A 26,188-nucleotide genomic window follows, 5' to 3' on the forward strand; every position below is an offset into this window, starting at 1 on the left:
CTGTCCTATAAGGAACTAAAAATAAATATTTTAACCATTTTGTAAAATTGCTGTTTTTTTGGGCCAAAATTGGTTCTTACGGGACCTACTCCTTTGTAATGGTCAACCGATATTTCACATGATTGTATATTGGTCAAACAATTCCGGCATAAAACAAATGTAACCATATTTCACATTCCTGAATTCATTTTTTGTTAATTTTTGTCCGTTCCAAAGGAAGGCAGTTTCCAAAAAGCGTTCATAGTTCATCATTTATAAATTGATCAATAGTTTCAATCCAAAAAAGATATCGTTTTTTTTGTTCGAAAAAAAAAACATTTGTGCGACATTTCATAATACGATTGGCATGACCTAAATATTTTGTTTCTAATTACACCTTTAAAATTCTTAGAGTAGCAAATAGTTATACAATTTTTATGTTTTATAAAAGAATTGTGACATAAGCCATAATATTTTGCAATGCTTAAATGTCGGGTGTATATTATTGTTTTTAAAAAATCACTTTGTATTTGTTATGATGATGACAAAAAGTTCAAGGTTATGAAAACAAAATTTATTTTGTGTAACGTGTTTTTAAGATGTCAGGTTGTTCGAATGAATAAATTTATGTATAATGAACTATTCAAAAATGATATCAATAACACATTTTCATCTTTCCTAAAACACAGAGAAATTTGAAACTTTTAATGTTCAAAGGCGTTTAAATCTATATTTGATGTCTCACACATATGTCAACAGTATACTTCTTTTCTCAACCGATACATTCGCCTGACGAATCTAATTTTCAAGCTTTGATAATGAGGTAAAACGTGTAGATTTTAAACTGAAAACGTATTTACTGTCACCACCCCGATTTAACATATGCATAACACATTGCATGTTTTATGTTATATTGATAGAGGCATGTTCCCGTTGTTTTATAACGAAGAGTCATCTGACCTGTTCACATACGGATTGCTGTCAAATCCGATTTTAAAAAACTTTTGATTGAGTTGTGATTCCCTGACTTTTTTTTAATAAGTCATGCTGCATTTCCATTGACTCATTTGTTAGCGATTCGAGACAAAGTATGGCAATTAACGTTGGATTTAGTCGTGTTTTTTACTCTACTTGATATCTTTACTCAAGCATTTTATGTAAAGGACACTACGATGTATGCTACAAATATAAAATACTTGACTTCATCCAATTTACTGGAATAAAATTAACTTATTAACTAAATTCAAATTTAAAAAAAAGATCTTACAAATGTAGGTTAAGATGGCATGGATGTTGCGATCTCTATTGAATGTAAATAGTTATCAAAAGTACCAGGATTACAATTTTATACGCCAGACGCGCGTTTCGTCTACATAAGACTCATCAGTGACGCTCAGATCAAAAAATATAAACAGCCAAACAAATACGAAGTTGAAGAGCATTGAGGACCCAAAATTCCCAAAAGTTGTGCCAAATACGGCTAAGGTAATCTACTCCTGGGGTAAGAAAATCCTTACTTTTTCGAATAATTCAAAGTTTTGTAAACAGAAAATTTATAAAAAATGACCATATAATTGATATTCATGTCAACACCGAAGTGCTGACTACTGGGATGGTGATACCCTCGGGGACGAAACGTCCACCAGCAGTGGCATCGACCAAAATGGGTATATGAATTGAGTGTCGTAGATGAATTTTAAAAGTACACAGTTAGCTTTGAACATGTGATATGGCAAACATTTCAAAAGGTTAAACTTCTAATGAGATGATTAAGGAAGATGTGAAAAAAGTAATTTAAAAAGTTACGGTGGATGGTAACAGTATTGCAGTACAATACAATTGAGAATGAACATCAAAATATGTCTAAGAGACAACCAACCGACAAGGAAACAGACAACAACCGAAAGCCACCAGTAGGTCTCCAGAATGGTTACAATTGTAAGTCTCCGTCCAATTCATGTAAATTTTGAGATATTGATACCTTTTTACACTACTAATATAGCTCTGAAAACATCATGCTATAAACACTTTGTATCTGTAAATGATAACCTTACTCCGGAAGGGTAAGCAGATCCTGCTCCACATGCGGCACCCTTCGTGTTGCTTATGTGATTACAAATCCGGTAAATAGTCTAATTCGGTAGGTCAAATTCGTGAAAGGGAAGGGGATTGATTGTAGTTACGACGTAAGGAACATATCCGATATCATGTGTGATACGGTTGTTCCATAACGGTCAACCAACTCGTCCGTAAAATTTATATAAATGATACGAGAGGAAGCCGTCTAAAGTAGTTTTTTTTAAATCTATATTAGTGAGAGAAAAAAATCATGTAGAACTCCACATATCTGTGAAACTTAGTCCTATTCAGGTTATTTTTTTGTCTTATTAGAATTTCTCCATTAGGCGGTTTTCTGATGTTAGTTGTTACTCAACATGTGCAACTGGTGTGACTCCAGCATCTTCAATGTAAACATCAAGATCGCTAATATTATGTTTTCTTAATGTCTTGTGTTGACTTGATGAAATAGGGCTTTTCACTTTTTTACCATTTTCCTGATGAAAATCAGGGTAAACACCAACTTTTGTCCTGAAAAAAAGAGTATATGCACATTTTAAGAAATTAAGGGCAGTACTCGCTTTTTATACTTTATAACCGAAGGAATCATTTAAATCAAGATTAAAATATTACTTGCATCACCTTGCTATCATGTATTTTGTATATTTTTTTATCTGCTTGCTCCTAAGTAACTTCTATATCATTTGTGCAAATATATAACTAACATCATTATGTGCATGTATTATATACACTAAATTTGTTTTGGAATAAATTAATATTTAATATTATTTATTTTAAACTTTTACAATTCGAATCAGCTACAACATGTACAAGTAGCATAACTTATATTATCGCTATTTTGTCCATTTTCCATTTGATCTGTTTTTGTGATAATTTTCATATCATGGTACTCGCTTGAGATGGAAAAATTATCGCTAGAAATTTAGCAGGCACGTGGCGTTACTTACGAAATTGACTCGAAATTGACAACGTCGTAAGAGGTAAAATAGCGATAAACAGATAATCATTGGTCATCTCAACTCGTTTACGTTTACATAATTACGATAAAGTTTGACAACATCAACAATAAAAATTAAGAGTAAAATAAAGAAAATTATCGAAATAGCTTTCAGTAAATCGGTTCTTTGTGTCTTTTGTCTTTATGAAAGTTGATGTTGTACTTCGTGTCTTTTTAATGATATGACAAGTTTCAGACTCCACATTTAAAAGGTTTTAGCTCTCACAAAATCTGTTTAGCCGTGTGATAAGCCTGTAATTCAGAAGCTGTTTTTGATTGTTGGTTGTTGTATGTTATTCAATTTGTAGCTTATTGCTTTATCATAAACCAGTCTGTTGGGTTTTTTGTTTGAATTTGTCCTATTTTGGAAAACGGAGGGAGGTATGACATTGATTGGAATTTTGCGTATAATTTTCTTATATCAATCTCTTCTTTAGACATATCCTAATTAATATCAAATAAAACTTATAAATTCAACAACCAAACAAGTTGTCAATTCAAAGGATAAATGGAATTGAAAGTAATTAAAGAACTGATATACATTCTTTTCAGCACTTTTATTGTGCTTCAAGTATAGTTATAAAGCTAACAAACAAACAACAACACAAACCCCAACAAACGATGATACAGTTGCTATGATGGTGGACTTGCTATCTTTGAAAGAGAAAATGGAAAAAAGCGATTGATTTTACTCAGAATCAATAATCAGAAGTTGTTTTAGATATATCTTTTTAAAATGTGTTTACCTCGTTCTGAGTAATGGCAATATTTTTCTTCAAAGGCCTAACAAATGGTTGAGTTGATTATTTCGGAAAAACCAAACTTTGACATATTATATAAACATCTGTATATTACGTAATTATAGATGTCGACTGCTATAGTGCATGTTCTGTAGATTAATTGTTTGTTTCCAATATCATTGACTTGTGACTCACAAATAGTTTAAGGTTATATATAATTAATTACTTGCGTTTCTTTTTTGATAACATAAATGGTACCATTTTGTCTGCAGCAAATGCGCATTTCGCGCTAGTGTCTCTTCATTGATGCTCGATACCAAACTATTTGAAAATCAAAAGCTTTTTAAAGCAACGGAGAGCTAAAAACCAAAAAATATTAAAAAAATATGAAAGCAAAAGCCGGACAAGGAATCAGTGCTTTGTGTGAAGGAGATGCATAACTTCATTTGTATAATTTCAAACATAACTGTGTATGTTACCTTTTTTGTCTTATTGGCTCTCTATTGTTGATTCTTAGACTTCCTGCAATACATCTTTATATATATATATATATAAATGCATTAATGATATCAATAAGTTTATAATCAAGTATATCACACTAAAATTCAAAATCGTTTGTTTTATCTATTTTATAAATTGCATTTTCCTGTATATGCATATATGCAAACTGCATTTGAATATTTTCGATGTGTATACATAAAAAAGTGACAAAATGCTTCGCATGTTTTATTCATTCCCTTTGTATATGTTACAGGCATTTTCTAAATTTAGGCATTTTGTAATATGACTGAAATTTTTAGTTTTTTTCTAAAATGCCTGCATGATTTAGGCATTTTACAAATTGACTTTTTTTTTCAGGCATTTTATAAAATGCCTGAAAAAAATGTAAGGCATTTTACAAAATGCCTAAAAGATTAAAAACTGAATGGAATGCACTCATTATTTAACGACTTGAAATATCAAATAGATAATTCTATTCTATCATTATTTAAATATAGCATGCAATTTAAAACAGTTGCAGTTTTAAATTGTAATTAAATCATTTTCATAAACACTGAAGATGACTTTAATTTGTTGCTACATGTAATGTTCGGGTGACCGCGACTGTTACATATTTGTCCTTACTTTTTGCAAAGACAACTCTTAGTGTTACATCTAGTCTTATCCCTCGAACTACAGCCACATTTTGTGTTACCTTGACCATCACGGAAAAACACTTTACTGAAAGCTTTTCTAAAGGATATTTCATTATCATAATTGCAGATTGAATAGCAATAATCAGACAGTTCAAACTGATTCCTGGTGGAAAGTCCACGTTGTATTCCATCTTTTATTTCCAGTTCAACGAATCGGTGCATGCTGAATTCCCAGTGGCAAATATTTCATGCATATTCAATAAGCCTATGAGACAATTTAATGGTAAAAGAAGTTAACTCATTTTTTTTTATGTGAGTATGTCCTTGTTTTTACTTGACCAATTGTTAAAATATTACTTGAGTGCATCATATTTTTATTTTCAATATTTTGCAAGATGAGCAATTCAGGAGTAGTTTCACAAAAAAATAACGACTTAGATTGATCGCAAGTCATGAACAATCCAGTTTACTTACGACCAATCTTATTAAAATGGTTTTTTTTATGTGAAACCAACTCCTGGCTCCTCGAATTGACACTTGTTTTGGAAATTTTAAATAAATTATAGCTCAACAGAAGAAATGGAATGTCCTTAATTCCAATCTTAAATCCGAGTAGGTCCAGTAAGACCCCTTTTTGGCCCCAAAATATAGTAGTTTTACAAAATTGTTAAACTGTAAACTTTTAGTTATTTATTGGCCAGTAAAATGCTTCTGCTACATAAATATGGGCTGTTTTGGACAATACAATGTACATATATAGGGTACCAGCATCATTAAGTCATGCTTAATTGAAAGTCTTGAAAAGTGAAACGTTTTGGCATATTTGATAGATTTTTCATATTTCAGCTTGAATCGTTGCGTTTGTTATGACTTAATCAGTTAAAATCTTTCAAATAAACTTATTGATTCAAATAAAACAGACACTTAAGTGTTTAAAAGTGGTCAAAATCTTTCGTCAGATGAACCTGAAATTTGAGGCAAAAATCGGTCCTTACTGGACCTACTCCTTTGTTCAAAATAGTTTCATAGTTTTCTCTGTTCCATATAACACTTTTTTGATATTTCATATTTACCGTGACTATTTGCCTGAAACAGACCAGGCAATTTGTGAAATTTTCATTAAAGATTTCAGGTATTTTACAAAATGACTAGGTTTTTTTAGTCATTTTGTAAAATGCCTGTCAACTTCAGGCATTTTACAAAACGACTGAAAATTCAGTCATTTTACAAAATGCCTAAATTCAGAAAATGCCTGTAACATATATAATACAGACATCATAATCTGGTAACGGTAAATACTTTTCAATTTAAGTCAGAAAGGAGATTTGTAAAATAAAATACGATCTATTTTAAGATAACTACTAAACTGTCAAAATTGATAGGAAAATTGCAACAGAAAAAATCAAACACAAACACCACATGTCTAAGAAAATAATATAGCATACACTAATTTGATATACAAAATCCCCAAGGGTGACTGGGGTATAGAAATATGGTCACTTGGTCTTCTCCCGACCGGCAGTAAAACGCTTGCCGAAGTGGGGCGTCCGTTTGGCTGTGCGGGATGTATAAGTTCGCAGTCACGTCCGGTCAGAAGGGGGACGTTAAATCCGATGCCTCGTGTAAAGAGAGTGCCACGCTCTTTGCACGTTAAGAACCCTTGCAACAACTCTTTGAGGGGTCCGTAGGTGGCCTGTTGCAAGGCAAAATTTCTGTCTCTATCCAATATACCCTCATTGTCCAGTGGCAGTCCTAATAACCCCGACCATCATCCTCTATTATATCAACCTACCTATTGTATTTATTGTGAACTTGTTCTCGTCCTGAATATGCATGAAATATTTGCCACTGGACGTTAAGCAACCAACAATCAATCAATCAATAAAAAACAACAATCAATGATATACAAAAACAACACTTTATCATGCACGGTAAACAGCGATTCAACAGTGTAATAGTTAACACTTATAATGTAGTATGTTCATGATTTTTTAACTATTTATTTTGAGGAATATGTAACTTTCTATTATCATTACATAGTTTCTTTATTATTGGAACTTTTTCTTTTTAAATATGAGGAAAATTTCATAGTTACAAATCAAACGCAAGTCAGTAAGATATTGCCTGAAAAACATCCAATGTCATAAATAAGAATGGTGATTTTCTCCCCAAAATTGGTTTCGTCGTTCGATAGTGTGATCTCATATCCCTCTGCCATCTAAGGTCCAGAGGCTGAACGAGTTTTTTTTATACACCAAGGTCGACAGTTACCATAAACATATTTCAGTACTGAGCCTTGTAAACCTCCTAATTCGATAAATACAATTAAGAATTATCATCTATTTGGGAAGCATCCTTAAGATGTCCATGATACATTATTTTATAAATTTGTACCTCACATTTCATGAATTAAAAAGTCATAAAATGCATCATATGATGACGTAACTTTTGAACCGTGATTTCCAAAATTTAAAAAAAGGTTGTAACTTGTTGTTCACATTGCGAAAGAATTCATCAGAATTTTGCGATACATGTACATTATTCAAACTGTATTTAAAATTATGCCTTGCACAACTTTAATATAAGAAAACTTCTCAAACCACCAAATCTGTGTATTTGTCTGATTTTAGATCATCCCATGTGTAAATAGGTAGCAAAGGTATTTGACTTTTAATTTAATACGACAGTTGCGCGTTTTGTCTACACGAGAGTTATCAGTGACGCGCAGATAAAAATAGTTAAAATGTCAATATGTACACAGTTGAAGATTATTGATGACCTGAAAAATCCAAAAGTTGTGCCAAATTCAGCGAATGTTAAGTTAGATTGATGGTATACCGCCATCTTGGATTGTACAATCACAGTACAAAATCGGTCTAGTTATTTGCCTAAATCTGCAAATTTAGAGATAGATTTGCAATTCAATAGTAAGACTGTTTTTTTTCTATTTGAAGAAAACCTGTTTATTAATTGTATTATACAAAATATTGTAACAAATATAATTTTTGGGGGGTTTTAAACTATTTTTTTTAAATAAGCCATTTAAGGGGAGATAACTCTTTTAGTACAAAATTTAGACTGGGCATATAGGTTTTTTTTATTTTTACTTGTAGCAAGAAAACAAGTTCGGTGACACCAGGTTTTCTTATTATTTTCTTAAAACATATTATAAATCCTTTCTTCTCACAATTTATTTCAAAATTCTATCTCATAGTATTTTTTTTAAGCACACTAATGTGTTTTTTCAAGAACAAACTAACCAAATTTTTGCAATTTTCAACGACTCATTTCTTGAAAAATAGCACGGTTACCCATACTTTTTATTAATTTTTGAAAAGAGCATAGTAAAATCTTCATTTTGGCAAATTATAAAAAAATTCTGTCTCAAAAAATATATACTTGTGATCTACCTTAAGTATGTATAAAACAAATGTTTTTTTTTCTTATTTTACCCCATGCGTTGATCATGTGTAAATGATGTAGATTAACAGAACTAAAAATTGTCAAGATGCAATGCATCGGCTGTTTGTCTTATTTTCTACAAAAGAATACTACCGTTAATAAACTGCACTTCTTTAGAATAATGATTTATAACAAAAGCATGAAAAGGTTGGTAACAATTATGTTTTTACGAGATCATCACAAATATCGAAATCGTCACATTACGAGATCATCATAGATATGTATATCTAAAAAAAAAACATTTTTTTTCTCTTTGCAATTATATGTTGTACGTGTGATTTGTTGAAATTTATAGTAAAAACGATCTTTTGTCGTTTCTTTAAAAAAACTATCTAATTTATATGATAACCTCTATTTTATGTCAACATAAACAACTCATAGATATAGTCTTATTCCACGGTTTATTGTGGTCCACTATACTGCCTTTCGACAGCATCCAGTAGAAATATGAATGTGTTGCGTATTTATAAAATATCTGCCCAATGCTTGTCAAATTTTAAAATTTTATTTCATATTTGTGACATATGGTTTTTCGGAGAAAACAAATTATTAACTCTATTGCACTATTCTAAAATTGGTTAAATTCAAGGCTACTACACATAAGCCTGATGAAAAATTCAAGTGAGTATCTTCTCAAGTGTCTTGTTTTGTATGGTCTGATAAACGTATATCAAGGCCGTTGTCGGTTCTGCATTTCTTGCTTTAGTCAAAGTACAATACAAAATGAGAAATACAATATGCATTTGAAAATGATAAAATTTATTCAATATAAACGTAAGTATCATGTTTGTTCGACGCTGATCACAGTTTGTAGATTGTGATTTTATTCTACAGCAGCATATTAATAGTAAAACATTAACAGTTAATTAAAAATTAATGTTCCCGTGCGGTTAGTTACTTATCTATTAGGAAATAGGAGAGACATACTTAATCGCAATTTTTTTAATATCCGCATCACTGCAGTGGAAAACTATGACGGAGCTTAAAAGTTACATTTAACAGACAGCAACAAACTCAAAGGTTAATCTGGTTTTCATAACATATTTTATTGCGCAGTTAATTAATTATATGGATGTGCCATTTGTATGATGAGTGACATTCCGTGGTATTATGTGCCAATTCGAAAAAGTTATCCGAGAATTGTCTCCCCTTAACAGGTTCATTCTTTTTTATAATTATGTTTAGGTTTCTGATATAATTTTGAATAATTACAAAATTAATCAATGCAATATATTTCATAAATATATTGCAATAAAAATTCCTAATTTCAAATAAAATTTGTAGATTTAGCTAACTTAGTCCTTATATTTGTATAAAATAACATTCGTTTATAGTGGAACATTGTTTTAACAATGAATTAGCTGCAATCGAAATTTGCTTGCTAGTCCCTCTCTGTGTTCACAAATAGATAACTCTGGCTTAATTTCCAATCAATCTATCATGAAGGGAAGTGATTTCAAGGAATTTTATTCATAGTCTATTTCAAGAATGATAAAAAGTTCTTTATATTGGTATGTAAAAATTTTAAACGTTTCAAATTTATGAAATTATATTCGTACATCAATTGTTTTGATACATCAATAACAAAAACTGCCGTTATTAGTACGAAATTCGTCAATGATATCCACGTCAGAGTCCCGACAATTACAGAATACAATACGACTGAGACCAGACAAAGCCGTTTGTAATGCGATAGAGCAGACCGTGATAGGATTACGTTCTGACAGTACCTGATCATCCCGAGTATGTCGACAGTTTTCGAACGAATAACTTCCGTCAGTCTCGGTTCACTGTCTGGTCACTGTCTAATCTCTGTCGGATTACATTCGGTAAAATAGGGACACAGTCGTCACAGACTCAGTCGAGTTTTTCCAGGCGAAAGATACAAATTGTATAAGGAGCGGATTGAGAACGGGATTATCGGGATAAATTCGCTTTTAAACGGTTGAATATCGATGCTTCCTGAACAATGTCTTATTCAGTAGCATATTTTAAAATATTAATTTCGTACTAATAACGGGACTGTTCCGGAACGGTTTCGGCAAAAACGGTTCGCAATCGACAAAATTTTGATGCAATCTGGACTAAATCGACAGAAAAACGCAATTAAACATATCTCCAGATCATTCCCGTTCCACCGGACAACGTCCAGAATACACAGAATATTGTTAGGATTCTGATCCAATACAGCAGAATCTGTCACGACATAGACACGATTGTAATCCGACTAGACAAAATCGGCTGAGTTTCCCCGAATGTTACATGAAGCATCTACCTGTCGGGTGCTTTGCCGAACTATTAGTACCCTTCCCACAACATAAAAATCTTTTACGAACTTAATCGACTGCGTTCAGACAACATTAGGTCATTCCAGATAATTGAGTATAGAAATCCGACTTTTTCACTTTTCGTGTCGTATCGCTGTCTGATCACAAACGCGAGCAATAATCCGCAATGTTTGAACCCCGCATTAGGTCTTTATACACGTAATCGTGCTTGACACGCCAATGTCCTTGAATCTGAGTATCAAACTTGTTATAACTTTGAAGTGCACGCGAGCAAACGCCGCGTTACATTTTTTCTGCGCGTCTACATGTAATGCTTGTTCTGCTACTTTCACTTTGCATAATTTTAAACTTGTCCTATCAGATTGGTTTTTACATCTTGTATCCTTTTTAGCTCACCTGACCTAAAAGGCCAAGTGAGCTTTTCTCATCACTTGGCGTCCGGCGTCCGGCGTCCGTCGGCCGTCGTCGGCCGTCGTCTGTCGTCCGTCGTCCGTCGTCGGCCGTCGTCGTTAACTTTTACAAAAATCCTCTCCTCCAAAACTACTGAGCCAAATTAAACCACACTTGGCCACAATCATCATTGATGTATCTAGTTTAAAAATTGTGTTTTTTTACCCGGCCAACCAACCAAGATGGCCGCCATGGCTAAAAATAGAACATAGGGGTAAAATACAGTTTTTGGCTAACAACTCAAAAATCAAAGCATTTAGAGCAAATCTGACATGGGGTAAACAAAAATTATCAGGTCAAGACCTATCTGGCCTGAAATTTTAAGATGAATCAGACAACCCATTGTTGAGTTGCTGCCCCTAAATTTGTAATTTTAAGGAAATTTTACTGTTTTTGCTTATTATCTTGAATATTATTATAGATGGAGATAAACTGTGAACAGCAATAGTGTTCAGCAAAGTAATATTTACAAATAATTGACCCCTTTAGGAGTTATTGCCCTTAATAGTCAATGTTTATCCTTTCTTCTTAAATCTCCATTATCTTTTACAAAAATCTTCTCCTCTGAAACTTCCGGGCCAAATTACTCAAAACTTGGCCACAATCATCATTGGTGTATCTTATTGTGATTTTTGACCCGGCCAACCAACCAAGATGGCCGCCAGGGCTAAAAATAGAACATGGAGGTTAAATGCAGTTTTTGGTTATTACTCAAAAACCAAAGCATTTAGAGCAAATCTGACAATGAGTAAAATTGTTTATCTGGTCAAAATCTATCTGCCCTGTAATTCTAAGATGAAATGGAAAACCTGTTTATGGGTTGCTGCCCCTGAATTGGTAATTTTAAGGAAATTTTGCTGTTTTGAGATATTATCTTGAATATTATTATGGATATAGACAAACTGTAAACAACAAAAATGTTCAGCAAAGTAAGATTCACAAATAAGTATACAGGACCAAAATGGTCAGTTGATCCCTTTAGGAGTTTTTTTCCTTTTATAGTCAATTTTTAACCATTTTTCGTAAATCTTAGTCAACTTTTACAAAAATCTTCTCCCCTGAAACTACTGGACCAAATTTTACCAAACATAGCTAGAATAATTATTAGGCTATAAAGTTGAAAAAGTTTGTTTTGTGACCGGGCAAACCAACCAAGATGGCCGCTACGGCTAAAAATAGAACATAGGGGTAAAATGCAGTTTTTGGCTTATAACTCACAAACCAAAGCATTTAGAGCAAATCTGACATGGGTTAAAATTGTTTATCTGGTCAAGATCTATCTGCCCTGAAATTGTTAGATGAATCGGACAACTTGTCGTTAGCTTGCTGCCCCTACATTGGTAATTTTAAGGAAATTTTGCTGTTTTGGGTTAGATAGAGATAAACTGTTAACAGCAATAATGTCCAGCAATTTAAGACTAAAAAATAAGTCAAAATGAAAAATTGGTTAAATGACCCCCTAAGAAGTTATTGTCTTTTATAATCAATATTCAACAATTATCATAAAATTGGTAAATTTTTACTTACATTTTCCACTAAAACTACACGGACAAGTTCATTATAGATAGAGATAATTGTAAGCAGCAAGAATGTTCAGTAAAGTAAGATGTACAAACACATCACAATCACCTTAATACAATTTTGTCATGAACTGTCTGCTTCCTTTGTTTAATTCACATATACCAAGATGAGCGACACAGGCTCTTTAGAGCCTCTAGTTGGGGAATATGATCATTGTTGTTATGCAGTAAGCAGAAATCATGTTGTTTCGACTAATACATTATTAGTTTATGTGTGCGTTTCTTTGTTGATTATGGGTTGCTGCCCCTGAATTGGTAATTTTAAGGAAATTTTGCTGTTTTGAGATATTATCTTGAATATTATTATGGATATAGACAAACTGTAAACAACAAAAATGTTCAGCAAAGTAAGATTTACAAATAAGTATACAGGACCAAAATGGTCAGTTGATCCCTTTAGGAGTTTTTTTCCTTTTATAGTCAATTTTTAACCATTTTTCGTAAATCTTAGTCAACTTTTACAAAAATCTTCTCCCCTGAAACTACTGGACCAAATTTTACCAAACATAGCTAGAATAATTATTAGGCTATAAAGTTGAAAAAGTTTGTTTTGTGACCGGGCAAACCAACCAAGATGGCCACTACGGCTAAAAATAGAACATAGGGGTAAAATGCAGTTTTTGGCTTATAACTCACAAACCAAAGCATTTAGAGCAAATCTGACATGGGTTAAAATTGTTTATCTGGTCAAGATCTATCTGCCCTGAAATTTTTAGATGAATCGGACAACTTGTCGTTAGCTTGCTGCCCCTACATTGGTAATTTTAAGGAAACTTTGCTGTTTTGGGTTAGATAGAGATAAACTGTTAACAGCAATAATGTCCAGCAATTTAAGACTAAAAAATATGTCAAAATGAAAAATTGGTTAAATGACCCCCTAAGAAGTTATTGTCCTTTATAATCAATATTCAACAATTTTCATAAAATTGGTAAATTTTTACTTACATTTTCCACTAAAACTACACGGACAAGTTCATTATAGATAGAGATAATTGTAAGCAGCAAGAATGTTCAGTAAAGTAAGATGTACAAACACATCACAATCACCTAAATACAATTTTGTCATGAACTGTCTGCTTCCTTTGTTTAATTCACATATACCAAGATGAGCGACACAGGCTCTTTAGAGCCTCTAGTTGGGGAATATGATCATTGTTGTTATGCAGTAAGCAGAAATCATGTTGTTTCGACTAATACATTATCAGTTTATGTGTGCGTTTCTTTGTTGATTTTTTTTTGCGTGCTGTGTTTCAGTCGCGTAGTGGTGTCATTTTAGTGATATGTTTTTAAAGTTTCTTTATATGCATGTTGGCGAAGTTTTTACTTGTAATCGGTTTAAAGCTTTTGAAAACCGACATACTACTGTTGCCTTTATCACGAGAAATAGGTTAATACAAACACAATTGATATAAGTGTATTCTGACATGTTTTGTATGATTAATATAGACGCACTTTTAAACGATTTATCTCAATTCCTACTCCTTGAGTATTGTGACACCTGGTTGATATTGAAAATGGCCGTATACAAAATTGAACAAGTTATGGCATTTAATTTTTGGTTAAAGAATGGCTGTACAAAATATAAAAAAAACTTGTGACATCATTACAACAAAAACAATATACAATATGGATAGATCAAAAGACAGAGGATGTACATAAAAATAAAAAATATATGAAAGAATGAGTATACACATGTCGAAATATAATTGATAAACGATAATATTTAGCTACCTATAAATTAGAATTAATATCACATGTATTAGTAATAAGCATACATATGATCATTCGAATATAAAAGTAAAAAATCTAAATAAACACAAAAGACAACTCAATCAGCAGAATTAATAGCAACCTAATTCTTTTGACTGGATATCAGCAGTTTCCGTTGCGTAAAATATAAAAATAAACTGAATGCCAATGAAAACGCAATACTTTTGTTTTTCAAAAAAATCTGATAATTTTTATTTTATTTATATTATAACTGTATATATATATAGTCGGTTGAAAATGACTTTTTAGATAATTGTCGACAACTTTACGGTTGAGTGTTTTTTTGAACAAAATGCGAAGAAAGGGTTATTTTGAACGGACATAAACCGAGTTCACCGCTTTTCAACATAAGCACTATTTTCACAATTTTGTCATCAAAAGCTTGGCTTATGTCATGAATTTTCCCGCCATTATTGTAAAGAAACTGTTATAAACATCTAAGTAAATGCACGAAATGCCAGAACTTTGTTACAACTAGCGACATGCAGTTCTGGGCATGATTCAATGAAGCCTTTCACAGCATACAATTACGATAAGACTGAAGTTGTAGCCTCTATAATAACCCGAAATCGTCTAAAAATTCAACCAAAATGGATCATTTAATGATAAGCCACATCCCGGGGCACAAAAAGCAAGAAACGTTTAACAAACCGACACATTTGGTCTTTAACATATCCGAATTCGACTCTGATGGCTGTCCGACGGTCACGAGAGTTTAATGGTGGGCATAGTAGAAGCAATAACAGTAAAGCACCATTTGCCCAGAAATTGTAAAAGAGCACCACAGTCCTTCTTGGTGACTTCTAAACGGCCATCTGGTGTAAACATCGAATTATGTAGACCAAAAATTATTCATTATGTACCAAAAACCGTCTGTTGTTGTAACATAGACATTTGGCACCGCCTCTGCCAAACGTCACGAATTAGCCGGATTTTGGTCCGATTGAGCAAATTTTACATCCGATTTGACATGGTTTAGACGATGAAAACCACTACCAATATCATAAAGTCAGCTTGAGTTTGCTTTGCGGGACAAGTGGAATAGCATTCCTCGGGATCACATTGACATCCGGGATGATCAATTCCAAGGCGCTGTTGAGATTGCGCTGCACCACGGGGTTGTAACTTTTTTTGTAAGGACTGTGAGTTGTGGATTCTACATTGGATGTTTCGTTTACTAATTGTGCCCGAAAGATAACAATGAAACATTTGTGTTAAATATCGATCTATTGTTAAAATTGCTAATTTTCAAGAACGATTTATTTTCAAAGATTATCATTTCTAATATATGTTTTTTTTTTTTTTTTAAAGTGTTGCGTTTTCATTGGCACTCAGTATATATCTGTATCACGGATCATGGTTATTTTAGGTTAAATGATATTGGTTATACATGCACGTGAAATCGTAAGCGGTGTTATGGGAAGGTATCCGTGTTATGTTGAATTGTCAGTTCATCATATGTGTCACAGTAAATGCAACGTACAGTTTGTCTTTGATTGTCGACATTTATGATTACGAATTATAGAGTTTTAGTTCATAACGTATAATGAGTGTTAATCGATTTTGTTGTAAGTTAGAGTAAAATTGATATAAAATTAATATGTAATTATATACTGTTTGAAAGAGAGAAAAATGTTACTGCTACCAAATAAACCAACACTAGCGGTTTGTCGTATTTATACGTAGAACTTTAGTAAAGAAATTCTTTTGATTTGGATTGGCAACAAGAAAGAATTTATCAACCTCCACATTACTGTTTGAAACAACGAAATTAAAAGTTTTCAATCGAGGGCATCCTCAAACAATAAGGTTTACAGGTTAACAGTGTTAAACCGGTGAAAAAAAAACAGTTATATTATAGGTTGCACTTTGTAAAAACAGCTGTTTCTCAAACGACGTCTCTTTTGGGGAGATCTAGAATATTCATAGAAAATTGATTTTGTTTACATACTGGTTCCCAGTTATGCTCTATGTGGTCCATCTCATAAAGACATAACTTGGGGATGTTACCAAAGAATATACATGTGCATATTGTTTACATTGAAATCTGTGTTTACCCTTCATTCGAGGTAGGGGTAGTTAAGAAAATTTGTGTTAGTTTAAATTCTGAAAGATTCAGGGCAAATAAACGTTGAAAATATGCCGCACACTTTCAATTCTAGGATAAATTGTTTTCGAAAACTTCTTAGTAAAAGTGGTACAGTTTTAGCCGTAAAAGGAGTTCCTACGGGAATTGATTGTCAATATTTACAGAAATGCAACCTATAGTACATTAACATGATTAATGTGAAAAGGAATCGACTTAACCATAACTATATTTATAGAAATTTTATGTTAGAACATTATTTGAGATATTTGTGTCAACGTTTCAAAAGAAAAATAATCATACAAAAAACAGCATTTCATTAGTAATAATTAAGTCAGATTGTAAGTTTGTTGTTGTTGCAAAATCATCAATTGTTCTGGAAATGGTTTTGTGGAGGTAGCTGATTCTCAAAATTGCTCAGTGATGCTTCTTTGCCATCTTCAAAGTGAACATCAAGATCGCTTATGGTATTTTCTCTAAATGGTTCGGTCCTATTGGACAACATCTCATTGTCCATATTTTTACCATTTTCATGTTGACAGCCAGAGTATACACCAACTTTTGACCTGTACAAAGAATTATTTCATACGGTAATGTGAAAATTAAGGTATAAAGCTACAATTTTTTTTTTTTTTTACATTTTAACAGAACTATTTATGACAAAAAATAAATTTAAATGAGTTTCCCAATACTGTAATCAATATGTTGTTTTATTTGCAGACCCTACGATATCGTTTTTTCTTTAAAGCCATATAATTCGTTTAATTGAATAGGGAACAGTTTGCTGAATATTAATGAATTATGAAGGATATAATATTATACATAACATAGGTTTAAATTGAATATTTTTTAAAGACATCAACAAAAGTAACAATTGAGTGTAATAACAAACTACCACACACACGTTCGAATTGTCAGTCAGAATGTATGTGAGATAAATATATAAATGTAAACAACACTTACTTTTCTCCAGTGTGTTTATGTTTTAAGTAGAATAGTAAAGCTAACACGCACACTGCCACACCAATCACACCACACGATGATGCTACTGCTTTAATGGTCGTGGTACTATCTTAAATGATAAAGAGTTAATCAACTTCAAGCTTTTTATAGTGTTTATAATCCATTATCAAATCATCTGTTTAGTTATAACTTATAATTTATGTTTAATACCTTTTGGTGGTTATAAACCCTAGAAGATGAAGTGAGTTGAGTTAATTATTTAGGGAAATAAACATCTTAAAATATTGCAAACACATATGTATTACAGATGTCTACGGCTAGTTTTTATGTACTGTATTTTCATCGTTCAGTAGCTAGTTTATTTAAATGTTGCTCATATATACTTTTTTCGTTTAATAATGAAGAATTTTCTCAACATACTGCTGAAATTTACCCCAAAGAATATAATTACTTTAAATTAAATCAAATTTATTTGGTAGTAACTGTCCTTTCCTGGATTTTGATATTTCGCTTTTAAACGGGAAACTCCACACTAAAATTTTTGACAAAAGAGACGATTTGTCGTTCCCTATTGTTAATTTTCCATTTTTGGATGGTGATGTTCCTTTGACACCATCTTACGGTGTTTGTATTTCACAACTTGTTCGCTATACCCGTGTCTGTTTTAACGTTTTTTATTTTAACGAATGCATTCTACTACTGGTAAATTATTAAACCAGGGATATCGGTACAATAAATAACTTAAAATGATTAAATTTGCCCATAGATATAAAGATTTGGTTTTGAAGTTTGGTTGTACCTGTAGAAAACTTATTTCAAACGGGATAGCACATCCTCATTTTTACGGAAATGATGTTAACCGTACCCGGAAATTTAGAAATGATCCATGTAAATTTGTCACTCCTTTACATAAACTTATTATTAAAGGTTACCTATTCAACACTGTAATAAGATCATTGAATATTGTTTTTATTGGTGTAAATATTGATTTTGTTTTCAGTAAATTAAAAGCTTACTAAATATTACTAGTATGTTATACATACATATCCGTATTCACGAATCTACAATCTGTCGATACCTGTAACTTGGCATTGCACAAGGTCATGTTTTTCTCTTGCTGTTAATGACGTCTTTACACTAAAAACATTGGATGTTGGATGTGTACGGATTGATAGTTTAGTCTTAGCTGCATGATTTTTTTATTAGTTGTTAGTGGCTTTGAACTAGCTGTCAGATAACTACGAGTACTCTCAGATCTGTTCGTTTTGTATTTTTGTGTCGGGATGTATAAGTACCTGGCCAAGTTCACTTGTATTTTTGTCCATCGGATGAGGTAAGCCTTTTCAACTGATTTTTAAAGTTCGTTCTTATGTTGTATTGTTATACCACTGTCCCAGGTTAGGAGGAAGCTTGGAATCCCGCTTACATGTTTAACCCCGCCAAATTATTTATGTATGTGCCTGTCCCAAGTCAGGAGCCTGTAACTCAGTGGTTGTCGTTTGTTTATGTGTTACATATTTGTTTTTCGTTCACTTTTTTTACATAAAAAAGGCTGTTAGTTTTCTCGTTTGAATTGTTTTACAATGTTTTATCGGGGCCTGTTATAGCTGACTGTGCGGTATGGGTTTTGCTCATTATTGAAGGCCATACGGTGACCTATAGTTGTTAATGTCTGTGTCATTTTGGTCTTTTGTGGATGTCTCAATGACTTGTCTTTACTTATCTAATTTTTTTGCTACCTTCGTCATTTTCTGCAGTGTCTTTTGAAGATTCGCAACCTTCCTGAAATACATATTAAATAAATTTGATCAATTTCAAACTTTCATATTCACTCCATTAATCACATAACACATATTTCAATGTATATACATGTGCAATGTATGCAAACTGCTGCAGTTGAATGACTATTTATTAGAGATATACACATCAAAGTATAAATAACAAGACAAAATAATTTGACCGTTTTATGTCATGCCTTTTGTATACTAGTATACTGACAAATATATAATCGGTTAACTGCAAATTAAAATCAGATTCAAGAGTTAATTAACAAAATATGTATTTTAAGAAAATGGTGGTAGCATTTTGAGAGAAAGGAGCTTTTAAAAAAGACTTCAATAAGTTGCGTCAGATTTTTTTTATATGAAATAAACAAACTGAAATGACTCAGAATATGTTTGAAACAAGAAAACGATTCCAGCAAATTAAACACGGATTATCAAAACACATTAAAATATATTGAACAGTATGTTGTAAAGCAACTATACATTATAATTGTTGAAAATTGCTGCCTTATCAAATTTGGTATTATTATGTTTTATGTGTGACATTTTTATTTGTTTATATATTAGGATAGTTGCATAGTTACCAATGGAACGCAACTCATCGAGCTGTTGCATGAAACACATCCTTCGTCATAAATAAGTATGGAAACTTCCTCCCCGAAATTAGTTCCGTCGTTCGACAGTGTAATCTCATATCCTTCTGCCATCGAAGGTCCCGAGGCTGAACGAGTTTTTCTTGATACACCAAGGTCGACAGTTACCATAAACATATTTCTGTACTGAGCCTTGTAAATCTCCCAATTTGATGAGTACAATTTTGAATTATCAACTACCTGAAATTGAATATATAACATATATTACTACTACATAAACATACAATATTTCAAAGGTACCGAGTTTGTTAATGTATTATACATTTTATGTGTAATTCCACCAAATCATGGAACGTCACACCAGGTTATATACGGAAATAGATCGAAAAAAATATTCCCTTAAATTTGACAGTTAATTCTACATTTTATTGTAATAAAATATTTTTGTGTCATAAACATATGTCTTGTATATTTCAAAGCACCATAATTTCTTTTTTTTTATTTATTTATCTATTATTTTTTTTTTTGAGGGGGGGGGGGTGTTATAGAATGTTGTGGAAACTTGATGTTGCATGGTTACCAAAGCTGCTTGAACATAGGTTAAATATGGAGAGAAATTTGAATGGTTAAAGTCTAGTAATGTTTTTTTTAAAATGGAATTAAATGTTATGTGATTTGTTTTTAAAGTACTGAACAGGGTAAAACTTTACTCAAGCCAAATATTTATTTATTTGAAACAAAGATACATTCTGCACTATTTTTTTAAAGGGCAAATTTAACAAAGATTAATAGGGGAAACTCACTGGTGGTTTTACACCTTAATAATTATTAGTTGTCAATGAAAAGCATGAACAGGACAACACCTCCATTGTGTTTCTTCAGTTCTTTAGTTACTGGAACGATATAAAGCTATACAATTCAGAGTAAGATTTGTTGACGAGTTTTCAAAATTCAAGTTGACAATTTCTCATTCATATTTAAATGATAGGCTCATGGCTCATGGAAAGGCACATGTGATTGACTATTCTAACATTTAAGATACTAATTTTACATTTATTAAGTTATTGCTAGGCTGCGCGGGTTTGCATCGTCAAAACTCAATAATTGATTGTCAACATATGAAGGACTGTAAGGTTCTCTAGCATTTTGTGAATATTAAAATACTAGTGGGTCTCAAAAAGTATACATACTTTAAGAATGAGAGAAAACGTTTTAACACACAGATATTATTTGACGAAGTACCTTAAAATATCGGATCTTATACCAGACTTCCATTGACAAAAAATCACCATAGATATTAGTCTTTTTGCATGAACGTGTTGTTGTAGTACATAAACCTTCAGCTGGCAGACTTATGTTAACAGGTGGTGTTGAAATGTCTTTGGAACAGTCATCACCAATATATTGATTTGAACACTCACACTGACCTAAAGAAATTACGGACTTCATATCATTTATTTTAGGAATATGGTTGTTACAAGGCTCCCTGACTACGAAAATACTAAAAATAAATATACTTCCTATCCTCACAATAACAAATGCAATCTACAACTACTCATGATATATCTAAAATTTTAGGCACACATCATGAAAATCAAGAATTTATGACAAATGAAAAGAACTGCAAGGTTTAAATGCACGGATCAACTTCATGGATATACAAAACAGTTCAAAAAAGAAATGTTTTACCGCATCATCGTGAGAAAAGCGACTTTTCTTACTTAATTTGATCAAAAAGTCGTGTTGTCAATAATATTTTTTTTTGTATACGTATTTATTGAATGTTTTTTTCGTAACCAGGAAGTAATTTATTATTTTTTTAATATACAACCCCGCTTTTGAAAATTGCTACAAATTGATATTTGAAACCAAATACTTCATACAAAATATCTAAGTAATCTACCATAATCAACATTTAACTTCAAAGGTGATCCGATTTTGAATGTGGTGTTATTTTTCCTTTGACTTATATTTTTAGTTATCGAATAAAAGATGATCGGAATAATTTGTTAAACATTTACATATTTACACAGACAACGTTTTATTACAGATTTTACCAAATATTTTTTTAAAAGATATATACCTGAAACACAGACGCCGTTATTACTACAGTTGTTTATACATAATTTGCTTGTAATTTGCTCAAGAATTGTCTGTGATCCATCAGTGGTGTTCACAATGAAAAGTGATTCATTTCTGGAGATTTCCGTCATGATATTTGTTGCCATGGCATTGATAGTATCCGCTAAGAAGGACTTGTCCCCAGTTACCTATAATGTAATGATAATACTGGACATTACCGCGAATCATAGACTAAATATATAATAAAATCAATTTCCTATTAATTATATAAGGGTTTGTTCCAATTTCAGCTCAAACTATAGAATGTTTCAAAACATTCATTATCCAAAAAATTCAATACTAATCTTACCCATATTACAATTTAACCTTATTAGATTTAAAATATTATTCTTGATACTAATTGCGAAACATGTAAAAATTAAAACCAATTCTAACTCTATTTTTTTGGAAGAGACAGAATTTACACACAACAACGTTTGACATTAGTCAAATTGTCAATTGTACATAAAATTATAGTTACATTCCAAATAAATTAATGTTAAATTAAAATTCTGATTCAAGTGGGGTTCGTCTGCTGCAGTGTCGTTTATGTGAATAATGAAAGTTGTTTACATTACTTGTAAGTTAATTTTGAAGTAATTATGATATAAGACCTACTTCAATATCTGACACACATGACTGTATGAAATTTTCTACATCAACCTCAACAACATCGCTGTAAACATCAGATGGAATTGCTGTAGTCAAAGCCTCTTTGCATGTTTGGTACGCTGTTTCTGCTGTCCATCCGTTTCTAAAGGTTTGAGAAAACTACAAAAAAGAAGTTCAGCCATAAATTTCATTAACTTTTTCTGCTGCTTAAGACGGTTGTTACTACTTATATAAGAGTTCAACCTGCACGAAAACCATTTACAACATACAACATTCCTAAATCATTCATACACAATGGTTCTCCAATGCTATTTTTTTGGGGAAAATTATAAAACAAAAAGAAGACACAAAGTATAACATTAGATATATCAAAGTCATGAAGCTTAAAACACTTGCATAAACAACCTTATACGTCATTATCTGTTGTAAATAACCTCATTTTGAAGTGTTAAACAAATTTAAAGATATCAGGGGACAGCAACAACATGTATTTAACCGACAAGGAACTGTCAAGATCATATAAAAAATAAGAAGAAAGAAATTGAAGGAATGAACAGAACCATTATTCAATAATTCAAAACAAATCGAACATCATGAACATCTTATACCGTACCAAAAACCTTGGGGTTCAACCACTTCATCTCACATTGTTGAAATTCAGAGAGAAAGGACGAAATAAAAACAGATGTCTCACATGTTTCAGTAAGAGTATAATGATCAACTTTTACATGTTGGTGTAAACTTAATGTTAAAAATTGAAAACAACACGTTTAATAATTGATTGCGTCCGAAGCACTTTTCTGGATTTCTCTTCATCAGGAATGCTAACAGCCAAACATTTGAAATCCGAAGATGTATAAGTACTGAAACAGTTGAAGAGCTATACGTTAAAAATACCTAAAATATATAGCCAAATTCATATAAAGTCAACTTTGCCTGAGGGAATTGAAACCTTTGTTTCTTAATAATTTCGAATTTAAAAACGTACAATTTGAGTAAAGATTGTTAAATTGTGTCAGTTCCGAAATACTGACTTCTGAGCTGATGATACCCTCAAAGACTGATAGTCCACCAGCAAACGTATCGACCAAGTGATGTAAAAATTGAAAACAATACATTGAATAATAAATTGCGTGAGAAGCGCTTTTCTGGATTTGCAATCATCAGGAACGCTCAATGCCAAACATTTGAAATCCAAAGATGTACAAGTAACGAAACCGTTGACGAGCTATACGCGTACGTCAACAATACCTTAAAATAAATAGCCAAATTCATCTAAAGCCAACTTTGCCTTACGGAGTTGAAACCTTAGTTTCTTAACAATTTAAAATTTAAAAATGGACAATTCTAGTTTACCAAAAGAGATTTCGACAGAGTGATGTATTAATGTATGCTAAAAAAAATTCAAAAGGTAGCACAAGTGTGCATTACCACATCTGTACTGTTGATGTCCTCATCAAAGATAAGAGGTTGAGACTCAGTTACATCATCACTGTCATCTGCATCAGTAGTGCTTCGCCGAACAACTCTAGAGTGATCTAAAGAACGCCTTTTACGTTTAGATATGGTACAGGAAGTAGAATAAGAGTTGATCTGATTTCCAGACTGTTGAGAACTTGAGCAAAATTCAGTGCTTTCCGTCAAGTTACATTGGAGGGTGTTGAAATCATCAAGTGAATCCGTACTACCAGCCTGATCCTCACATGTACAAAATGTTGTAGAGTTATTTATACTTGCTGGATTGTTCGGAATGTTCAGAATCAAGTCATCGTTGATAAAATCAGGTTCATCAACAAACAATTGTTCATTCGTCATTTCTGATGTTATTCTATAAGTAATAAACATTGATATTTATATGAAGTATTTATATACTTCTACATAAGCATATTAACAGAAATAACATATCTTAACATGTTCCAGTTGTCTTATAAAAAAAATCGGTTGGGATTAAATAGAAAGAGAAAGACCACTATATTTGTCTTCTTCTTCAGAATATAAGATCACCGATGCAAATGATGATACCAAGAGTATCCAAGTTACTGATACTATTTAAGACTAAAAAGGATTAAAAACCTTTAAACTAACACTTCTGAACTGGAAAATAAAGTAAAAACTTATTCATGAAATATATACTGAGAAAACACAATAGGCTGAATTTCATGAATTCATTACAAAAAATAAACACAAACCTAAAATCTGAAATTGGAATAAATTCATTAAGTACAAATGGTGAACTTACGGAGGTTGCGTTTTATGCAAGTATATTCATAAAAATAATTGTGAATATCACCGGAATGACACCAGGATGAAATACAAACTCACAAGTCAAAATCGGAGTACAACGCCATGGATGAATATCAAGACACGAAAGATTGATTCGGATTGGTCTTTGAGATTTGTTTATATCTTTTCAAAATATATTACCCCCATGATTTAGCAAATTCCTGATCATCACTAACTGGTCCATTATAACGATGGGTATAATCATCTGAAGGATCTTTAGTGACACTCGGAACACCGCACAATCCTTTTGCTTCATTTATGTCATAAATTGAAGGTTTTACTGTGACAGTACCGATAAATCCTGACCACCTCGATACTGATATCTTGATTTCTGTTCCGATTGGTAAAGTTACCTAAATAACAAAAAACATAACATATATTCATTGTATGTGATAGAATGCAATGTGATACATAACAGGGGAATAATAAAGATGTAATATACATTTAATATCCTCAACATTTGCATGTGCCTCTCCATAGTCAAGACCTTCGGCAGTAGATAACATAATGGCGTTTAGAAGTTATTCTGTGCAACATTTGGTTTTCGTCATTTCGTACTCGGAGAAGTTTGTGCTGTTAGATGCTTATGCATTGTCCTTTGCCAAATTGGTATTTCAGGTATTTTAGCCATGTCGTTTTCAGTTTATGTTCTATCTCTGAGTGTTACTGTCCCTCTGGTACCTTTTGTCCCTTTTTGTTTTATTATATTAAACATTTTTGTATACAGAAGTACTGATTATATACCTTGTACTCGTTTCGTCCTTGATTAAAATCAATAAGTAAGTCGTTGTCATCGCAACTTATTAATTTGGTAACTGGTGTTGTTAGTAGTTCTTTTTTTGTCCTCGAAATAGATTTACAAGTCCTGATTACAAACAGGGAACTGCGACTTCGTATTGCTATCGCACAGTGACAAGCAGATCCTTGCCAACCAAATCCACAGTTGGTCAACAACGCATGTACCTATAAAATAAAATAATAAAATAGAGGATGAAGTTTTTGATGCAACATTATTTTTTTTTATTGTGGATATCGGCAAAAGTAAGTTAAATGTCTATGTATCTATAGTATAAATGTTTAGAAAATTAGAACCTTCGATTCTCGAAGGCACGATAGGTTTCCGTAATCTTGATTTTTGATCGACACTTTCCAATTAACTAATCTTAACTTTGTAAATACTTTAAATTTATAAAACACAGCAATAACACACTGATACACATGGTGCAATCAAAATATTGGTAGGTATTTTACATTGTATGCCTTTC

At 32.0% G+C, this 26,188-nt stretch overlaps 1 protein-coding gene across 1 annotated transcript in view; it reads right to left on the reverse strand.

The window, feature by feature from the left end:
• Positions 1–16,934: 16,934 nt before the first annotated feature.
• LOC134727511 (von Willebrand factor D and EGF domain-containing protein-like) overlaps positions 16,935–26,188 on the reverse strand; it is a 34,583-nt gene continuing 25,329 nt past the window's right edge. Inside the window, exons 13-22 of the mRNA XM_063591892.1 lie at positions 25,668–25,886; positions 25,065–25,276; positions 24,072–24,468; positions 22,647–22,799; positions 21,991–22,177; positions 21,150–21,334; positions 19,899–20,147; positions 19,270–19,312; positions 17,531–17,639; positions 16,935–17,133 (exon numbers count right to left, since the gene is read on the reverse strand). Coding sequence (XP_063447962.1) covers positions 16,935–17,133; positions 17,531–17,639; positions 19,270–19,312; positions 19,899–20,147; positions 21,150–21,334; positions 21,991–22,177; positions 22,647–22,799; positions 24,072–24,468; positions 25,065–25,276; positions 25,668–25,886 — 1,953 coding nt within the window. The remainder of the gene's footprint in view (positions 17,134–17,530; positions 17,640–19,269; positions 19,313–19,898; positions 20,148–21,149; positions 21,335–21,990; positions 22,178–22,646; positions 22,800–24,071; positions 24,469–25,064; positions 25,277–25,667; positions 25,887–26,188) is intronic.

Source organism: Mytilus trossulus, chromosome 8, assembly GCF_036588685.1.
Source record: "Mytilus trossulus isolate FHL-02 chromosome 8, PNRI_Mtr1.1.1.hap1, whole genome shotgun sequence".
NCBI classification, from domain to species: domain Eukaryota; kingdom Metazoa; phylum Mollusca; class Bivalvia; order Mytilida; family Mytilidae; genus Mytilus; species Mytilus trossulus.